General features: G+C 41.5%; 3 protein-coding genes across 3 annotated transcripts; all 3 read left to right on the top strand.

Moving 5' to 3' along the window:
• Positions 1-2,554: 2,554 nt before the first annotated feature.
• On the top strand, positions 2,555-10,600 carry LOC311495180 (uncharacterized protein). Its single transcript, XM_084554544.1, has 7 exons — positions 2,555-2,789; positions 3,472-3,584; positions 3,731-4,870; positions 6,207-6,452; positions 6,561-6,773; positions 6,964-7,033; positions 7,261-10,600. Exons 1-7 carry the CDS (start codon positions 2,618-2,620, stop codon positions 8,334-8,336), a joined length of 3,030 nt encoding a protein of 1,009 aa, XP_084410670.1. The 5' UTR covers positions 2,555-2,617; the 3' UTR covers positions 8,337-10,600.
• A 2,846-nt stretch (positions 10,601-13,446) lies between these two features.
• Positions 13,447-16,701, top strand: LOC311486439 (uncharacterized protein; the record flags this gene model as incomplete). The annotated part of the gene is made up of 4 exons (XM_084542294.1): positions 13,447-13,921; positions 14,573-14,685; positions 14,831-15,970; positions 16,438-16,701. Exons 1-4 carry the CDS (start codon positions 13,747-13,749, stop codon positions 16,699-16,701), a joined length of 1,692 nt encoding a protein of 563 aa, XP_084398420.1. The 5' UTR covers positions 13,447-13,746.
• Positions 16,614-19,338, top strand: LOC311486430 (GTPase IMAP family member 6-like; the record flags this gene model as incomplete). The annotated part of the gene is made up of 3 exons (XM_084542282.1): positions 16,614-17,001; positions 18,055-18,124; positions 18,353-19,338. Exons 1-3 carry the CDS (start codon positions 16,720-16,722, stop codon positions 19,336-19,338), a joined length of 1,338 nt encoding a protein of 445 aa, XP_084398408.1. The 5' UTR covers positions 16,614-16,719.
• Between the last annotated feature and the right edge of the window lie 1,320 nt (positions 19,339-20,658).

Below are 20,658 nucleotides of genomic sequence, written 5' to 3'. Positions count from 1 at the left end.
CTTTAAAGCTCAAATTAATTAGGACTATATTTGTTAAATTATGTGTGTTTTATCAAAATTTATAACACTGGTTGTCTTCCCGGGTCAATTTGACCCAGTCATATTTAGTGGTGCAATGGGTCACACTATTGTGGTTTTCAGCACAATTAACACACACACAAACATATACAACCACCCACACACACCCACCCATCCACAAAGCCACCCCCACACCCCCACACCCCCCTGCCACACCCCCGCACATACACACATACACACACAAAATCACACACATGCACACACAAACATGCACACACACGTACACGCATACCCACACACACACATACGCACCACCACACACGCATACACACACACCCTTACATTCATGTGTACACATACATACACACACACCCGCATTCACAAACACACATGCAGTGTAATATTTCCAGTCTCTGATGTCCATTCAGCCTCCAGACAACACCTAATGTCAAAGCTAAACATTTGTGAACGTGTTAACTTCACACCTGTGATTTGTCTTTCTCCAATTGTGGACAAGATAACTATAAACAACAAACTGAGATTATAAATACAGCATCCTCTGGGAATGTCACATTTCACTCTGAGACAGCGTGATGAAGAGGAGACATTCTCTTGTCTCCTACTGCCCCAAAGACAAAAAAAAATTTGCTTCTCATGAGCACTCTGCATTGGGACACTGCTTTTAGTAGCACCATGGAGGACAAAAGATCCTCCTTGACTATAACAAGAACAAGAGGGAGTCCACAACCTCGACAAGGTATTGCACTTTTTTCATGTAATATTTATCGATATTCATTCAGGTCAATGCATTGCATTCTTGTGTGAAATAAGAATTCATTTTTGAATGATTTGTTGTTTATTACTTTTGTTACAGGTCACCAGTGTATACAGCTGTAAATGGACTGCAGCCTCCTGTCAGGGGCTAACGGGCTGTCTGTCACGCACACACATGCTCACACTGTATTTCTGTGTTTATTATTTTATAAAGAAGATCAAAGAAAGAGGTTTTAAAATAAATGCTGCACTTTGCAAATTATATTTCTTTACTCTCTTATTTATGAAAACAAGTGCATCAGTTAATTTTGAACTTAGGGTAGCCTGACTAATGCTTTACATACAGTATACTAATCAGTAGTTATGCCAAATAACTAATAATATCTTCTATATTAGGTTTATTTTCATAAATACAGGTCTAAAAGAAGTTTAAAATGTGTGGTAATGACTTGTCATGAAGTAGGCCAAAAATATGTAACACAGAATGGTGTGATCATTTTACACATTTACATTGAAACCAATTGAAAAAGCCCGGGTCAGATTGACCCGGGAGGACAACAGGTGTGACTATTTGGTGCCATTAAAAAAATCAAAAAGGCTTCAAAACAATATCCTGCCTGAACATTGACATATACCAGCCTGTGATAATGGATCAACACATATGCCTCTAATCATAAGCATAGTGAAAATAATTCAGAATTTCTGCTTTTGTTTACTCAAAAACGATACTTTTTTGTAAATTAGGTGTATCATATCATAAACTACAAAACTAAATATAAAATTTATGTTAATGTGTTGGAAACAAGTTCAATTAAAAGGTGATGTTGGAGCCATTATATATTTTGTATTTCTTGTTGGTTTGGGTCACTGTGTTCATGTGTTTGCGTGCAGTTCCGGGGTTTTACTTAGGGGGAGCACAGGCGAGGAAGTGCATATAGCTGAGTTACAGGTGTGGGAAATCAAGGGTGTGTTTGGTGTAGAGGCAAACAGTTTTTTTGACCGTGTGAACTGGAGAGCGTCGGGATTGCTGGCGGCTTTAAGTATGTGAATCTGAAACAGTGCTTTGGTGTTTTCAACGTGGTGAGAACTTAATTTGTGACTGAAAATAAATGGATTACGAATCCAACTATATAGAACGCACTGGACATTGTTCATTATTTATCACAGTACAAGCGTCAGAACAAGTACACCTGCACGCCACCTCAGTGGTTTTAAGTTCGTTTGGTTTTCTTTAAGTCACTACAGGTGAAACAAAAAAAAAGTTTAATACATTATGTTTTATATGCAGTCAAAACTGTTCTGGGAGCGAAATAAGAAGGAGACAGGAAGAGGAAACGAGTAAAGTAACTCTGATGTTAACATTCAAGCTGTTGTCTGTGACCTAGTGTAAATGTTTTCCTGTAGGGCCCCAGTGGAGTCTAGAATCGCCTCTGATGAAGCACCACCATTTGTTGTTTTCATGTGATGCACCTTGATATTTTAGCGTTTGTTAATGAGTCTTAAGCCCTAAAAATATTGGCACCACTGCATCACCATGGATTTGTCGAATTAGATGGAGTGATTTCAGGTCAAAACTATTTGGACACGTGATTCAACAAGGCAACAAGGGCGCACTTGTTTTCTCTGCGCATGGCATTCCCATACGCTGCACAGCTTTTTTGGAGATGGGTGGCACCTCCCTCCCTTACGCGCAACAGTTCCCTACGGACTGATCTGCACTGGCTCTAAAAGCAGCAGGGTCAGGACCAGGATTTCAGCGCAACAACAGTCCTGCGCTCTTTAAAGTTGTCTAGCTTTTTGCTTGCACCTTTCCCTCAAGACGACGATGGCGGATGGGTACCCAGTCTTCTTTGAGTGTCTTAGTCCCCTCGGACAGCACAGGAAGAAGAAAATAAAACGATATTTCAGTATTCGACGCAAATCAGGCGGCGGAGATTGCGGACCACTGACGAATGTAAAGGAAAACTTCTACAAAATAGCTTTCACACATCAGAGAGGTGGGTCATTGAGACGCACAAATGATCTGTTCACGTTTTAATAACAGATATTATGCTCTTGATGTTTAATTGAACAGTTTTCGACGACGTTCTAAAAAAAAATTATTTTAATTATAATTTATTATACATGGACCATAAAAAGGCCAAATTGAACATGTTTAAACGTTACTATCTTGTTTTATTGTATTTTTATGATAAATTAGAAACTTGTGCATGGATCGCAACAAGAAAAGGAAATGGGGAAACGAAACTTATAACTCGCGTTTCTGGTTTGGTGGCTGTTAAAGGGTCAAGCGCACTTATCACATGGTCGACTTATATAACAGGAATGAAGCACTGTAAATTACATATAAAGTGTCACTATTTAAAAGCTGCATCAGCTGATTGAACGTGCAAAATCTGCTGCAGTGCATAAAAAAAAAAAAAAAAAAAAAAGATCGCATGAGATTAGCATGAGTCATTGTGATTCAGGTAGGGCTGTTTGTGGTCAAACATTTAGAGGTAAGGGTTTGTATCTGAGGGCGTATATACCAAGACTTAATTGCGTTTTTATCCTGTGAAGAGAAATAAGAATCTAATGATGGGAGGACGATGAAAAGCAGATAAGAGTGCTAACCCACACGCTCTTATCTGCTGAAACAGGTCACATGTTAAACTCACTCTGTGACTGGTTGTGCCTTAGATCAGCGGACAGTCCTTCAGAGATCTGAGCATGTTGTGGAGCTTGCAGACGGTCCTGTGACGTTCACTGTCCGAGCCAGCCTTGATCCTCCCAGCTCCACAGTTCCAGCAGAGGTGATAACTTCAGTTTTTTAGTAAATCAGAATGTATTATTACCTCACTGTGTCCTACAGTTTCTCACTTAGAACTCAAGCTTGGCTGCTTCAAGAATCTTGAAGAGATGAGTAAACTGCTAAAATATGAATGTATTTGCAACACAGAACCCACACTCTGTTCCTGCCTTACCTCTTCCATCGCCCGAGGAGGAATATGAACTACGCCTTGATCAATATCTCCATCGTTACCTGAGGGAATGCCCGATGGCAGAGAGAAAACTAGAGGAAAAGCTCACCACTGTGGCCTGCTCTACTCAGCTTCACCCAGAGGAGGGGAGGGTTTTAGTCAGGAGGTCAGCTCAGTCTCTAGGTGAAGGAAGAAACTGGAAAGCTGAGGTAGATGAAGTCTTTGATGGCTACCTTTGCCACAATGAGGTTAACCCTCATAAAGTTACAGCTTTGCTTCAGTCCTGCAGCTCTCATGAGAATGCTGATGAGGTGATGGTGTACGGCGAGGCTGGGATGGCTGTTGTTGTAGGGGAGCGTTCTGAGGTGAACACCAGGTTGATGGAAATAGAAGACAGGTTAAACTCAAGCGAGGGAAAGTCAACTAGCTACAACCTTCAGGGTGGGCTCCAGGTGCTGGTGTGTCAGGGTGACATAACCAAACTATACGCTGATGCTCTGGTGAACGCTGCCAATGAGGATCTGGACCACTGTGGTGGTGTCGCTGCTGCACTGAGTAAAGCAGGTGGCCCTGAAGTGCAGAAGGAGAGCAAAGCTTTAGTGGAGTGTGGTGGGAAAATTCCCACAGGTGATGTTGTAGTGACCACAGGAGGAAACTTAAACTGCAAGAAACTGCTGCATGCTGTTGGGCCTGTAGCTGGACTAGCAGGTGGCAAAGAAAAGATGTTATTAGAAAAAACTGTACAGGGAGCTCTGAAGTATGCAGAAATGATGGAGTTCAAGTCTATCGCTATACCTTGTATCAGTTCAGGTATCTTTGGTGTCCCTCTTGATGTGTGCTCTGAGGCTATCGTAACTGCTGTTAAGGAGTTTGGTAGTCAGGGAGGTCGAAGTCTGAGCAAAATCATCCTGATTGATAATAGAAGTGAGGTGGTGAGGGCTATGCAGGACGCATGTGAGAGGCTTCTCAAAGGGAGGAGTACTGCACACAGTACACCAAGTGATTTGGGGTTGAACGTGGATGCTCTTGGCCAAGACGCAGCAAAAGGAGCCACTGCTGGAGCTCCTGGAGGCACTGTCCATGTAGAGATCATTCATGGAACCATCGAAACCCAGGAGGTGAGAAAATTGTAGGAGATATTTTCATTTTTCAGTGAAGAACTTTGCAGCGTAACAAATGTATGCCCTATTAATATGCAAGATAATAGATGAATATCATATGTTACAATTAGCAGCTAAAAAGACAGATTTATTTCTCCTTGTTTAGTTGTTTAGAGCAAAAACAAACAAACAACAAACACATTCACTTAGGGTGACCAGATCCCAATTCGCCAGACGTGGGACAAAGACTACGTTTGTGTGGGACAATGTGGGACAATGTGAGATACCAATGCATCAAGGTAGTCTAAAAGAACTATGAGAAAAAATAAACATTTCTATTCTGCCCCTTTGCTTATGGCATTACTTTGCCATCTGATTGATTCAGTAGGACATAACAGCCTGCAAATAAAAACTTAACAAATATATTTTACAATATAAATATATATAAAAACTTGCTTAAATGCAAATTTCCCAAGTTCACAAGGTGAGCAACACGTTTTGTCTCGCATTGTCTGTGTCGTTTCACGTCGTATTCACCTCCGTGTGAAACGGAAAAATGACTCAAGCAAACTTCACAGCAAACTTTACCAGACTCGCCTTGCATTGGACAGATAGTTTCCCAGCCTTTATTATAGCTGCATTTCCTCTTCTCAGTCGTACGGGTTGTGCTTCCCTCCATGTCTCGCGCTGCATGCCGTTCTGATCTGATTTGCATTGTTTGTTGTTGGTGGGCGCGCCGTTAACCTGCGTCCGCGTCCCAGTTTGATTGACATGATCAAACAGCCCGCCCCGACCCCTGATGACAGCCCTCACTGCTTTCTCCAAACAGCTATTTGATAAATGCCAGATTGTAAAACATGCATTTCGAAACTGGAGTCTGACTGTCAATAACAATGCGGGACAACGTCTCAATTTGCGGGACGTGTGAAAAGTAATGAAAATGCGTGACTGTCCCGCACAAAGCGGGACATCTGGTCACCCTACATTCACTATCAAAGACCACATCTTAATTGATGCAAATAAGTTTATCGGTAGCTGTAGTGAGAGAAATGGAAGGATGAGAAGGGTCGAAGTGTATGGCATGAAAAGGGGTTGAGGGGATGGGATGAAAAGGGGTTGATGGGAAGACAGGAAGGGCGGAATGTGTAGGTGGATGATGAAAGAATAGAAAAGAGAGGGACGCGAGGGTGGGGGTTGAGAAGAGAGCGAGAGAGAGGGCGAGGACACACTTTTTTTAGGTTAGTGCAGTGAATAGAGTGATATAGGGCGTGCTCTGGACCTACCAGTTAAAATCAAAAGAAAACTTTTGTGTTTTTCGTCCTACACCACATCCCCTGCTCTTCTATTCTCCCAGGTGGATGCCCTGGTGTCTCCCATGGTTGGCCATGATCTTCTCTCCACTCGCATTGGAAACACTTTATACGAAATAGTTGGATCTCAGCTGGCTACGAGGTTTATAGAGGAAGCAGAAGATGAAATGGCGCCTGGCGACTCAGTGTTGGTGGAGGACTTGTCTGGACATCCATTTAATGCCGTGTTCTTCCTCAATCTTATTCCCTGGGACGATGACCAGATGGATGATGAACAAACTGCAGTCCAGGTGAAATAGTTGGAATGTTAGGAATGTTTTCAATATGTGTGTTCATGCTTATCTTATCTGTTGCATTTCTCACGTCTGTTCCTAAAAGCAATACTGGACCTTTTTCAGGTTCTCAGAGTAGGCATCGAGGAAATCCTAACTTCCTGTGTGAACAGAGGCTTTAGATCTGTCGCTCTTCCCGTACTTGGGGGTGGGATTGCTCTGCGTTTCCCTGACACCGTGGTAGGCAGAGTTTTACTGGAGGAGGTTCATGCATTTGTGAGCAGCACACCGCTCCTGGTCCGGATCGTCATCCACCCAAATGACAAAGAGTCTTATGAAGTAAGAGAAATACGCTGTGTCCTTACACACTGGATATTCACAAGTGAAGTCCAGTCTTTAGCACAAAATACAATAAGAGATAAAAAGTCTCTGTTTTCCAATTAATTTAGATCATTTGAATGTAAACAGCAGTACTCAAGTAATAACAATAACAAACAATAACAAACACTATACTCCTTTGTCTCTGCAGATTATCCAGTGTGTCCAGGAAACTTTGAAATACCAACGATTCACTGAAGAAGTTCACCAACAAGACCAAGGTGAGGGGGACAGTAAATAATAATTTTTCTCCCTTTATAGCATTAGAAAAAATATACATTTCTGTGTTTTACTGTATTAACTGCACCTATTTTCTGCAGATTTCTTGTCATGAACATTCAGACTGTTCGTACAAAAACGTTGACACCCTCCCTTATTTGCTAAGAGTGTGAATAAATAACTCTTTAAAGCAAAGACAATGTGCTTAACAGTCATTATTGTCTTCCAGCGTCAACTACAAGAAGAATAGTGGTGCTGGGAAAGACTGGATCTGGGAAGAGCAGTCTGGCTAACACCATATTGGGAGAGGAAGTGTTCACCTCGGATCATACTCCCAACTCTGGAACAACTATGTGTCAAGCAAAAACCAAATCGATCAATGGAAGAGACATCACGCTGATCGACACCCCAGGTCTCTTTGACACAGGAAGGTCTGAGGAAGATATGAAACAGGAGCTAGTGAGCTGTATCACAGAGTGTGCTCCTGGGCCTCATGCTTTTCTCATTGTGCTCAAAGTAGAGAAATACACAGAGCAGGAGAAAGATGTAATCCATAAAATATGCGATTATTTCTCAAAAGATGCTCTAAACTACGCTGTTATTGTCTTCACTCACGGCAACCAGCTCTCCAAAGGGATGAAAATCGAAGAGTTTGTCAACAAGAATGAGAATCTGAGCGATCTGGTGAATCGGTGTGGCGGGCGGTGCCACGTCTTTGATAACAGATACTGGAACAACAAACAGCAGAACAACTACAGGAGCAACCAGTTCCAGGTGGAGGAGCTGCTCAAAACCATAGACAAGATGGTGATGGAGAACAATGGAAGGTGCTACAGCAATGAGATGCTGCAAAACGTGGAGAAAGAAATACAGAAAGAGGAAGAGACCATCAGACACTTGTCAGGGAATCTGCCACCACAAGAGATCAGAAATCAGGCTAAAACCAAAGTGTCTAAAAGATTTCTGATCCAGTTTGCAGGGACTGCAACGGGGATTTTGTTAGGAGCTTTTTTTGGTTTGGAAGTGATGGTGAGATCAGTGATCAAAGCTGTGAACCCATTGCAATTATTCAATCTGGGCAAAAAAGCTCCAGCATTAGTAGGAGCTGCAGCAGCAGGGGAGGTGGCATTAGCAACTGGAGTAGTGGCAGCGACAGCTGTGGCTGTAACAGGAGCAGTAGTTGGGGGTTCTATTGGAAATCAGGTGGCTCAGGAAGCAGACTCACCATTGGAGGCAGCAGAGCGGACAGCTCAGGCTCTGATGGATAAAAGAAAACAAATAAGTCATACCTTTACACTTTCCTAACAGATTTGTTTTTCTTGTTTTTTGATTTGGAGACAGGCGTGCGATTTAGTATTTTGTTATTATTGTTTTCCTTTGACCTGTTAATTTTTTTTAAATTCAATGAGACAATGATTGCTGAAAGGTTTTCTGTCAGTTCATTTCCTTTTTTTAATGGTGATGTAAGCTCACCCAGTTGAAGACAGTCATTTGTCTCTCTATGCAGTACATAGACAGACAAATCTGAAGTGTGGTAGAACAGGAGTATGTATCTGCAGCCCCCAGATCTATAGAAATGTTTAATAATCACATCATCATAGACCAGAATCTCTATTTAATATTTCATGAATGTTTCATAGTATCTTGTGGAATTCATGCAAAGAGAAACCAAAACTACTCTGAACACAAAGGGAGGACAGTGTTGGTACAATTCTGCAAAAAAAGTGCACTAAAATAGAGTAGCTTACCTTTGTTTATGGGTTTCTTATTCTCACACTGCACCTACAAGCTCAAAGCTCCAGTGTAGAGAAGAGCATAAAATGTAAAATAGGTCGTGGCATGAAGTACACCTCATATTATGGTTTAGGAGTCACAGAGCTAAAATCTGCAAATAAAAATGAGTTTGTTATCTTATCTCTTGATCATGATCAAAATGTATGCCGCTACGCCGATCAGCCAAAACATTAAGACTACTTACAGGAAAGGTAAATAGCATTCAACATCTTGTGACAATTCAATGTTCTGCTGGGAAACGTTTGGACCTGGCATTCATGTGGATGCTACTTAGATAGGTAGCACTAACCTAGACCAGACCAGGATGCAGCCTGACACGGACACACACAAACAAGGTGTTGACCCGGTCTCCAAATTCACTAGATGCCCACCGATCAAGTATCTCCCCTCAACCCATAGGACCCAAAGGCCCCCACTAACAAGATTCTGTCACCAGACACTACAGGACACAGTCAGAAGGCCCATGTCCGTTTTCTGATGAGTCACAAGTGTTTTGGAGGGACAAGGGAGACCTACACTATATTAGGAAGGTGGTTATAATGTTATGCGTGATCGGTGCACACTCTCCTGTGTTTCTGTTATTTAGCCTGGCCCAACAACAGAAATCACAGCTGGTAAAAACTTCACGTCATTTCAAGTAGTGTCTGCCTTCCATTTTAGGAGCTTTTTCACTAAATCTAGCTGTCTGCTGCAACCGAACCATGAGCTGAACCTTGGGTAGTTGAAGGGAGTTGCACATACAGGTGTTAAAGCTCTTGTTTTTCTGTATAAATATTTGTCTTTGCCCTCAGGTGGGTCAACGGTCAGGACTAACTTAGAAAAATCATAGTGAGGATTAATTCTGTTTTTGTTTTTTTATATATTTCATATATATATTTTATATATTTCAACTTGCCTGTCCTTAATAAGGACAGGCAAACTGGGGTCTTTGAAAAATGTGAACCGATATGTGAAAAATGCTAATCCTGTGAATGTGTTGCACATGTTAGAACTGACAATAAAGCTTAACTGACTAGGTTAAACAGGTTTGTCAGCTGATCATAGCTGTCAATGTGACGTTATTTATAGCAGGTTTACAGTTTCTTCCTCCTGCTGCTTTATTATGACTGAATGCAAGCAAGCGATTTAGTTTTACTTTCTAGCTGCTCTATAAGACGACAGTCCCTCAACTACAATCAGTGGTAGAGGACATCTTAAATAGCTCTTAAAACAGGCTCAGCATGATTTTATTCATTTAATACTTTATTGAATCTAATTGTATAAGAGTTGACTAAACATACACTCACCGGCCACTTTATTAGGTACACCTGTCCAACTACTCGTTAACTTAAATTTCTAATCAGCCAATCACATGGCAGCAACTCAATGCATTTAGGCATGTAGACATGGTCAAGACGATCTGCTGCAGTTCAAACCGAGCATCAGAATGGGGAAGAAAGGTGATTTAAGTGACTTTGAACGTGGCATGGTTGTTGGTGCCAGACGGGCTGGTCTGAGTATTTCAGAAACTGCTGATCTACTGGGATTTTCACACACAACCATCTCTAGGGTTTACAGAGAATGGTCCGAAAAAGAGAAAATATCCAGTGAGCGGCAGTTCTGTGGGCGCAAATTCCTTGTTGATGCCAGAGGTCAGAGGAGAATGGCCAGACTGGTTCGAGCTGATAGAAAGGCAACAGTAACTCAAATAACCACTCGTTACAACCGAGGTATGCAGAAGAGCATCTCTGAACGCACAACAGGAAACTGAGGCTACAATTCGCACAGGCTCACCAAAATTGGACAATAGAAGATTGGAAAGACGTTGCCTGGTCTGATGAGTCTTGATTTCTGCTGCGACATTCGGATGGTAGGGTCAGAATTTGACGTCAACAACATGAAAGCATGGATCCATCCTGCCTTGTATCAACGGTTCAGGCTGGTGGTGGTGGTGTAATGGTGTGGGTGATATTTTCTTGGCACACTTTGGGCCCATTAGTACCAATTGAGCATCTTGTCAACGCCACAGCCTACCTGAGTATTGTTGCTGACCATGTCCATCCCTTTATGACCACAGTGTACCCATCTTCTGATGGCTACTTCCAGCAGGATAACGCGCCATGTCATAAAGCGCGAATCATCTCAGACTGGTTTCTTGAACATGACAATGAATTCACTGTACTCAAATGGCCTCCACAGTCACCAGATCTCAATCCAATAGAGCACCTTTGGGATGTGGTGGAACAGGAGATTCGCATCATGGATGTGCAGCCGGCAAATTTGCAGCAACTGCGTGATGCTATCATGTCAATATGGACCAAACTCTCTGAGGAATGTTTCCAGTACCTTGTTGAATCTATGCCACGAAGGATTAAAGCAGTTCTGAAGGCAAAAGGGGGTCCAACCCGGTACTAGCAAGGTGTACCTAATAAAGTGGCCGGTGAGTGTAGTTTTGAGCTGTTAATTTTGAGGCATACCCGGCTATTGCTATGAAGTGAAAATGATCCAGGCTCCAGATTTTGAACTCTATGAGGTTTAAATGACCCTAAGTAAAAAATAGTGATGTTGGTGTTACAGCCCCCTTAAAGGGCTCTTTTTCAGAAAACAACTAACAAAACTGATGGGCCACCCAAAATGGAACCAACAGACAAAGGGCCCCATAATCTGGTATCTTCCCTCTAATCTAAGACATAAATACTAAACATAAATAAATTAAAAATATAATACAGTAAAAAAAAAAAAACAATGGAACAAAAGCATTCAAAGAAGCAAACTGCTGTTTCAGTAGACTGACGGAGGAGAGAAAGCAGGAGGTTGTTGTCCCTGTTCATCGGTTCCAGGACCCAGCTTCACCTGGGGGAAGAAAATACAAAACAATGAATCACAGAACAGGAAGAATATTTAGATGCAGCCAAGGTAGCATGCAAATTGTTCTCCCTATACCCATCAGTGAGGTATGTAGGACTGTAAACAATGAGGAAGAAGTAAAGCCAATGTCAACCAAATATGCAGTTCATCGACAAATAAGGCAGGCAACTGTTTGGAGCCCCTGCCTTGTAGGGTGAAAAGGCTATATAGCTAACTGAATGCTGCTAGTCTAGCCAGAGAGAATTTAATAAAATCTAATACATTCAAGCTGTTGTCTGTGACCAACCAGAAATGTTTGCGTATAGGACCCCAATGGACTCTAGGATCGTCGCACATGAAGGACCAAAGTCTGTGAGTGTGTGTTTGTGTGTGCTTGTGTATGTGTATGTTTGTCACCGTATTTTATTTCTTGATGATGTTTTCATGTGTTCCATCTTAATATTTAAGTGTTTGCTGATAAGCCTTAAGTATTATTAGTATTAGTGGATCATTTATCTTAGATGTATTTCTTTAACCAGTCCAATGTCTAAATTAATGCAGAAAACTCTTAAAAGTGACAACTTTGTAACTGGGTACAAGCTTTAAAATGAAACTATACATCACAATGTTTAATATAGAAACAGATTAATTTTAATTTTCTGTATTACTGCAACATAACTGCAATTATAAAATAGGAACATGTGCTCATGATTTGTTTTGCTTGATAAGAAGCTCCGTCTTTGCGGGAGCAATTCCAAAATGTGTTGGAGCGCCAGATGTTGAGCCCGAGGGATCTTCTGAACTTCCTGACCAGGAAGCCCCAGGACCGTGAGTGGCTCAGCTTAAAATGTTTAATTTTAACTGTAGCCTGTTTTGCTCATGAGATGTAATAGATTGTGGCATCTTAGTGGATTATCTGAGGGTTAGGAATCTCTTCATCGTAGTTTGACAAACTAGGGGCCCCCAAACAGCATCTTGCTTAGGGCCCCCACGAAGTTAGGTACTTCCCTGTCCTTATTCCAAACATGACAGCTCTTCATGTAGAGTCTTTGCTTTAAAAGTAGACCTGAGCAACTGCAGCAACCCCAGATCATAGCACTGCCCCCACAGGCTGGTACAGTAGGCACTAGGCATGATGGCTGCATCACTTCATCTGCATCTATTCTTACCCTGATGTGCTGGTTCCCCAATTTTGGCAAGGCAGTGTATATATTCATTTAACAGAATTACTCAAAACAAAGAATATAGCATTTTTTTTTTTTTTTTTTTACAAAACAAATTATTAAAACAAAGAACTTATTGAAAGGTGAAAAATCAGTCTGACCGGAATGTGTATCACCCTAAACCTTCTTATGATTGAAGAAGATTAATGTACGTTTAGTCCAGCAGACATAACTGAGGCAGGCAACACTTTAACATGATCAGAGGATTGAGTATTGAATATTTTGAACTGCAGCGTGTTTGGCTTAATTGCAGACATTATCACATTGTGAAGTGACCATGAAAAAAACAAATGATTGCCTTTGTTTTACAGTAAAGACTCCGTATTAAAAGCAAATGCTAAAGTTCCATGACACGTGCGGAGGAATATGAGCATTTATTGTGCTAGGTAAGCCAACTGTTACTTTCCAAAACCACGTCAGCGGGGATACTTATATTGGGACGACAATAATATTTATTGGAATGTGACCAATAACTTGTAACATAACTTAAATAAAACACATTAAACACAAAATTATGACTATATTTAAGACTATAAAATGTAAAAGTAAATGTAGTCTAATGAGGCTTCTATAAGCCTCAGTGGCCTTAAGGGTGGGGTTAAAGGAATGAGGAAGAGAGGTGCTGCTCTTCCTCAGAGGTAACGTGAGGTGAGACTAGTACCATCAACATGCCCAATAGGTGACGTCATTATGGGTTGGTGCCACTGACTGTATATAATACAGTAATACTGGTTTGTCCACGGTCAACAGTCTACTCTGACAGTAGCAGTAGCAGCAGCTCTGTCTGTCTTATAGGATCAGGCCTTCAGTGCAACAACAGCACTCTTTAAAGCTGTCTAGCTTTTTGCTTGCACCTTTCCCTCAAGACAACGATGGCGGATGGGTACCGGTACCCAGTCTTCTTTGAGTGCCTCAGTCCCCTTAGAGAGCACAGGAAGAAAATAGAACAATATTTCAGTATTCGACGCAGATCAGGTGGCGGAGACTGCGGACCACTGATGAATGTCAAGGAAAACGTCTACAAAATAGCTTTCACACGTCAGACAGGTGGGTCATGGAGACGCATAAATGATCTGTTCACGTTTTAATAATAGATGATATGCTGTTGACTGTCGCATTAAAGAGTTTAAGACGATGTTCTAAAAACTTTTTATTTTCCACATGAATTTTAATTATCATCTGTTATGTAAGTGGACCACAAAAAGACCCAATTGAACGTATAAAATTTATTTATTTTTACTTTTACTTTTACTTTTCTTTTTATGTTCAGTGATTCCTCGACTATTAACATTTGTGTATGGTTGTAACAGGTTCAAGGGAAAGCCAAACTTACCCACTCAGCCAAGGCCAAGTTGCTGAAAGTGGCTGTTAAAGCACTGTAAATGACATGTAAAAATACAAATTTTAATGCTGCATCAGCTGATTGAACGAACAAAATCTGCTGTAATGCATAGACAATGACTGCATAAGATGAGCATGAGTCATTGTGATTCAGGGGAGGACTCTTTGTGGTCAAACATTTAGAGGTAAGGGTTTGTATCTGAGGTCGTATATACCACGACTTTATTGCGTTTTTATCTTCTGATGAAAAATCAGAGGTTAAAAATGAGAACATAACGATGGGAGGAGGATGAAAAGCTAATAAAGCTCTACATTAGGTCACATGTTAAACTCACTCTATGACTGGTTGTGCCTTAGATCAGCAGGCAGTCCTTCAGAGATCTGAGCATGTCATGGAGCTTGCCGACGGTCCTGTGACGTTCACTGTCCGAGCCAGCCTTGATCCTCCCAGCTCCACAGTTCCAGAAGAGGTATTAACTTTGGTTTTTAGCAAACCAGAACGTATTATTACCTCACTGTGTCCTACAGTTTCTCACTTAAAACCTGAGTTTGGCTGCTTTTAGAATCATGAAGAGATGAGTAAACTGTTAAAATTTGGATGTCGTTGCAACACAGAACCCACACCCTGTTCCTGCCTCACCACTTCCATCGCCCGAGGAGGAATATGAACTACGCCTTGATCAGTATCTCCTTCGTTACCTGAGGGAATGCCCGATGGCTGAGAGAGAACTGGAGGAAAAGCTCACCACTGTGGCCTGCTCTGCTGAGCTTTATCCAGAGGAGGGGCGGGTTTTAGTCAGGAGGTCAGCTCAGTCTCTAGGTGAAGGAAGAAACTGGAAAACTGAGGTAGATAAAGTCTTTGATGGCTACCTTTGCCACAGTGAGGTTAACCCTCATAAAGTTACAGCTTTGCTTCAGTCCTGCAGCTCTCATGAGAATGCTGATGAGGTGAAGGTGTACAGCGACGCTGGGATGGCTATTGTTGTAGGGGAGCGTTCTCAGGTGAACACCAGGTTGATGGAAATAGAAGACAGGTTCAACTCAAGCGAGGGAAACTCAACTAGCTACAGCCTTCAGGGTGGGCTCCAGGTGCTGGTTTGTCAGGGTGACATAACCAAACTATGCGCTGATGCTCTGGTGAACGCTGCCAATGAGGATCTGGACCACTGTGGTGGTGTCGCCGCTGCACTGAGTAAAGCAGGTGGCCCTGAAGTGCAGAAGGAGAGCAAAGCTTTAGTGGAGTGTGGTGGAAAAATTCCCACAGGTGAAGTTGTAGTGACCACAGGAGGAAACTTAAACTGCAAGAAACTGCTGCATGCTGTTGGGCCTGTAGCTGGACTAGCAGGGGGCAGAGAAAAGATGTTGTTAATAAAAACTGTACGGGGAGCTCTGAAGTATGCTGAAATGATGGAGTTCAAGTCTATCGCTATACCTTGTATCAGTTCAGGTATCTTTGGTGTCCCTCTTGATGTGTGCTCTGAGGCTATCGTAACTGCTGTTAAGGAGTTTGGTAGTCAGGGAGGTCGAAGTCTGAGCAAAATCATCCTGATTGATAATAGAAGTGAGGTGGTGAGGGCTATGCAGGACGCGTGTGACAGGCTTCTCAAAGGGAGGAGTACTACACACAGTACACCAAGTGATTTGGGGTTGAACGTGGATGCTCTTGGTCAAGATGCAGCAAGAGGAGCCACTGCTGGAGCTCCTGGAGGCACTGTCCATGTAGAGATCATTCATGGAACCATCGAGACCCAGGAGGTGAGAAACCCTGGAAATTGTAGGAGACATTTTCAGATATTGTTTCACCGAAGCACTCTGCTGCATAACAAATGTATGCCCTAATAATATGCAAGATAATAGCTGAATATCATATCTTACAATTGGCAGCTAAAAAGAGTTATTTATTGATTTATTTGTCACAAGTTGTTGAGAGCAAAAACAAATTTAAAGGATGCAAATAAGTTTATTGGTAGACATGTAGCGAGAGAAATGGTTAGATGAGAAGGGTCAAAGGGTATGGCATGATAAGGGGTCAAGGGGATGGGATGAAAGGGGTTAATGGAATGGGATGAAAGTTTTTTAAAGAGAATGCATGTGTAATCAAGCATTTGCTCCTGAGCTTGGTACCCGTTTCTTAAATATCCACTGGACCTACCAGTTAAAATCAAAAGAAAACTTTGTGTTTTTCACCCTGCACCACATCCCCTGCTCTTCTATTTGACCAGGTGGATGCCCTGGTGTCTCCCATGGTCGGCCACGATCTTGACTCCACTCGCATTGGAAACATTTTGCACGAAATAGTTGGATCTCAGCTGGCTACGAGGTTTATAGAAGAAGCAGAAGATGAAACGCTGCCTGGCGACTCAGTGTTGGTGGAGGGCTTGTCTGAACATCCGTTTAATGCCGTGTTCTTCCTCAATCTTATACCCTGGGACGATTACCAGAACGGAATGGATGATGAACAAACTGCAGCCCAGGTGAAACAGTAGTCAAGGAATATTTTCAATATGTGTGTTAATGCTTATCTGTTCCATTTCCCACATCTGTTCTTAAAAGCAATATTGGACCTTTTTCAGGTTCTCAGAGTGGGCATCAAGAAAATCCTAACTTCCTGTGTGAACAGAGGCTTTAGATCTGTCGCTGTTCCCGTGCTTGGCGGTGGGATTGCTCTGCGTTTCCCTGACACCGTGGTAGGCAGAGTTTTACTGGAGGAGGTTCATGCATTTGTGAGCAGCACACCGCTCCTGGTCCGGATCGTCATCCACCCAAATGACGAAGAGTCTTATGAAGTAAGAGAAATATGCTGTGTCCTTACACACTGGATATTCACAAGTGAAGTCCTGTCTTTAGCACAAAATACAATAAGAGATAAAAAAAAAATCTCTATTTTTCAATTGATTTGGATCATTTGAATGCAAACAGCAGTACTCGAGTAAATTGTAAAACCTTTATTACAGTACTAGGGCCTATAACCTTTTCAAAGTGTTTTAGGAGTAATTTGCCTTTTAATTTAAATGTGCAATTACATCATGGGTTGCGTTAACTGAATATTTTCTGTCATCGACCGTTTTTTTAAAACTGTGGCGGAAAAATCTGAAGGCCGTCCGTCATTTTGACAGATTGCAATTCACACCCCTGGCCACTTGGTGGCGAGTGATGTTATTAATTGGCTTTTGTCTCTAATCGCAGTTTGCATTCCAAATATCGCAGAACTTTTGTCAGTGCACGATTTCCTGGTACACCGATTACGCTGATGCACACGTCAGAGCTCGGCTAACCATAGACATATATACAATATATATGTATATATGTCTATGTGACTAACAGCTACCAAAATGGAGGAATCGGCTGAAAGCACGTTGCTAGGACTGATTTTTTATTTTTATTTTAAAAATCTACCTAATGGAAGCCTTGATAAAAGCAGAGGTTTTTGCAAATTGTGCATAAAAAAAAGAAAAAAAAAGTTTGCATAGCACCTAAGCACTTCAACCCTACAGTGCCATCTAAGCTGTTAGCGCTAGCCGTTCCAAGTACAGACAAGACTTGTCCTCAGCCCAAACTTTATTTATTTATTAATTTATTTTTTACCATTTAAAGTCAATACTGTTCCGAAAAAGTACTTAAAGTTAGTGAATATTTAACGAAAATTAAATGCTATTGAAATATCATTTTAAGTGGCGAGTAAAAATAGATTATGATGAGAATTTTATGACCCTGTCAATCAAAATGACGGACAGCAAAAAATTCTAGCGCAACCTCTGAATCACATCTATGTTTTTTTTTTCGTCAAATGAGTATATATTGGATTCAATAACAAAAACTATACTCCTTTGTCTCTGCAGATTATCCAGTGTGTCCAGGAAACTTTGAAATACCAACGATTCACTGAAGAAGTTCACCAACAAGACCAATGTGAGGGAGACAGTAAATAATCATTTTTATCCTTTTATAGCATTAGAAAAAATATACATTTCTGTGGTTTAGTGTATTTAACTGCACCTATTTTCTGCAAATTTCTTGTTGTGAACATTCAGACTGTCCGTACAAAAATGTTGACACCCTCCCTTATTTGCTACAAGTGTGAAGAAATAACTCTTTAAAGCAAAGACAATGTGCTTAACAGTCATTATTGTCTTCTAGCGTCAACTACAAGAAGGATAGTCGTGCTGGGAAAAACTGGATCTGGGAAGAGCAGTCTGGCTAACACCATATTAGGAGAGGAAGTGTTCGCCTCGGATCATACCCCCAACTCTGGAACAACTATGTGTCAAGCAAAAACCAAATCCATCAATGGACGAGGCGTCACGCTGATCGACACCCCAGGTCTCTTTGACACAGGAAGGTCTGAGGAAGATATGAAGCAGGAGATAGTGAGCTGTATCACAGAGTGTGCTCCTGGGCCTCATGCTTTTCTCATTGTGCTCAAAGTAGAGAAATACACAGAGCAGGAGAAAGATGTAATCCATAAAATATGCAGTTGTTTCTCAGAAGATGCTCTAAACTACGCTGTAGTTGTCTTCACTCACGGCGACCAGCTCTCCAAAGGGATGAATATCGAAGAGTTTGTCAAGAAGAATGAGAATCTGAGCCATCTGGTTAATCGGTGTGGCGGGCGGTGCCACGTCTTTGATAACACATGCTGGAACAACAAACAGCAGAACAACTACAGGAGCAACCAGTTCCAGGTGGAGGAGCTGCTCAAAACCATAGACAAGATGGTGACGGAGAACAATGGAAGGTGCTACAGCAATGAGATGCTGCAAAACGTGGAGAAAGAAATACAGGAAGAGGGAGAGACCATCAGATGCTCGTCAGGGAATCTGCCACCACAAGAGATCAGAAATCAGGCTAAAACCAAAGTGTCGAAAAGATTTCTGATCCAGTTGGCAGGGACTGCAACAGGGGTTTTGTTAGGAGCTTTTTTTGGTGTGGAAATTGAAAAAGTCCCTGCATTAATAGCAGCCCCAGCAGCAGGGAAGGTGGCAGCAGCTGCTAGAATGGTAGTAGGAGCAACAATAGGGGGCAGTGTTGGTCATAGGGTGGCTCAGGAAGCAGAATCACCATGGGAGGCAGTAAAGCAGGCAGCTAAGGCTGTGAAGGAGAAAAGAAAACAAATAATGTCATAACTCTACGCTTTAATGGACTGTGTAGTGGGTGTGTAGTTTTTTTGTTCTTGTTTTTTGACTTGGAGACAGGCGTGCAATTTAGCATGTTATTATTATTTTTCTTTGACCTGTTAAATCTTTAAAATTCAATGAGACAATGATTGCTGAAAGGTTTTCTGTCAGTTCATTTCCTTTTTTAATGGTGGTGTAAGCTCACTCAGCTCAAGACAGTCACGGGGCAGCAGTGCAGTGCATAGATAGACACACTGTAAAAAATGACCGTGAAATTTACATATAAACTATGTAAAATCCCTACAGAAAAGTATTGTAAACCCCAAAACATATATTTTTTGTTTAAATGACAGTGAACTTTTGTAAACTATTAAACAGAATGTTTTTGTTATATTTACAACAACAACACGTGATTATAATCAAATTTATTTGTGAAAACTACAAATATTGGTAACAAAAACTGAGAAACACTGCAATACTCATAACAAAACAATTCTGTTAATTTGACATGCAAATATTGTAAAAACTATAGTTTTAGTCAGTTGTTTTGAAAAATACAAAAAAATATGTAAGTCACTTTTAAAATTACAAGTCTTTGCTGTACTTTTAACATGATTGATGAAACAATGCAAATGAGGTAATAAAAATGTTTTCACCAAAAAAAAAAAAAAATCATTGTGAACCTGAGAGGTTGCCTATAGGCCTATTTTTTTTGTTTGTTTATTTCCCTCCCCACCTTACAGCCGCTTCCTATTCCTTCTTTCATTCATCTTCTCTAACCGCTTGTCCTGTTAAGGGCTGCGGGGCCTGCTGGAGCCTATCCCAGCTCCAGCTTGAGAGGTGGACAGGTCTCCAGTCTATTGCAGGGCTAACACAGAGAGACAGACAACCATTCACACTCACACCTATGACCAATTCAGAATCACCCATTAACCTAACAGGAAGCCAGAGTACCCGGAGAGAACCTACACAGACACAGAGAGAACAACTCCACATAGAAAGGCCCCGCTGGCCCATGGATTCGAACCCAGGACCTTCTTGCTGTGAGGCATCAGTGCTAACCACCTCACCACCACCATGCACCTTCTCTCCCCATTTATTTTCCCACTCAATTCAATCACCTCCAATTAGCCCATGACAATTACTTAATCACAAGCCTTGAGAATAAAAACCTTTTTGAAATTAACTTGTACTGTACTCACCGACACCCCCATTGGTCTCAAGCCAGCCCCTACAGCCCTCCTTAAAACCCTCCTCTTGTTTTTATAATTTAGGCTATTTGTAGCCTATTGTAGAGTGTAGGCTAAAATAAATTAAAACTATTGATAT

The sequence above is a fragment of the Chelon labrosus genome (genome assembly GCF_963514085.1).
Source record: "Chelon labrosus genome assembly, chromosome: 1".
Taxonomy (NCBI): Eukaryota; Metazoa; Chordata; class Actinopteri; order Mugiliformes; family Mugilidae; genus Chelon; species Chelon labrosus.
The sequence above is the reverse complement of the archived record's forward strand: the minus strand, read 5'-3'. Positions and strand labels throughout refer to the sequence as shown.

Coding starts and splice junctions, on each gene's coding strand:
- LOC311495180 (XM_084554544.1), top strand. CDS start 2,618: ATGGCGGATGGGTACCCAGTCTTCTTTGAGTGTCTTAGTCCCCTCGGA. Junction 4,871..6,206: donor GAACCATCGAAACCCAGGAG/GTGAGAAAATTG, acceptor CTATTCTCCCAG/GTGGATGCCCTGGTGTCTCC. Junction 7,034..7,260: donor AGTTCACCAACAAGACCAAG/GTGAGGGGGACA, acceptor ATTGTCTTCCAG/CGTCAACTACAAGAAGAATA.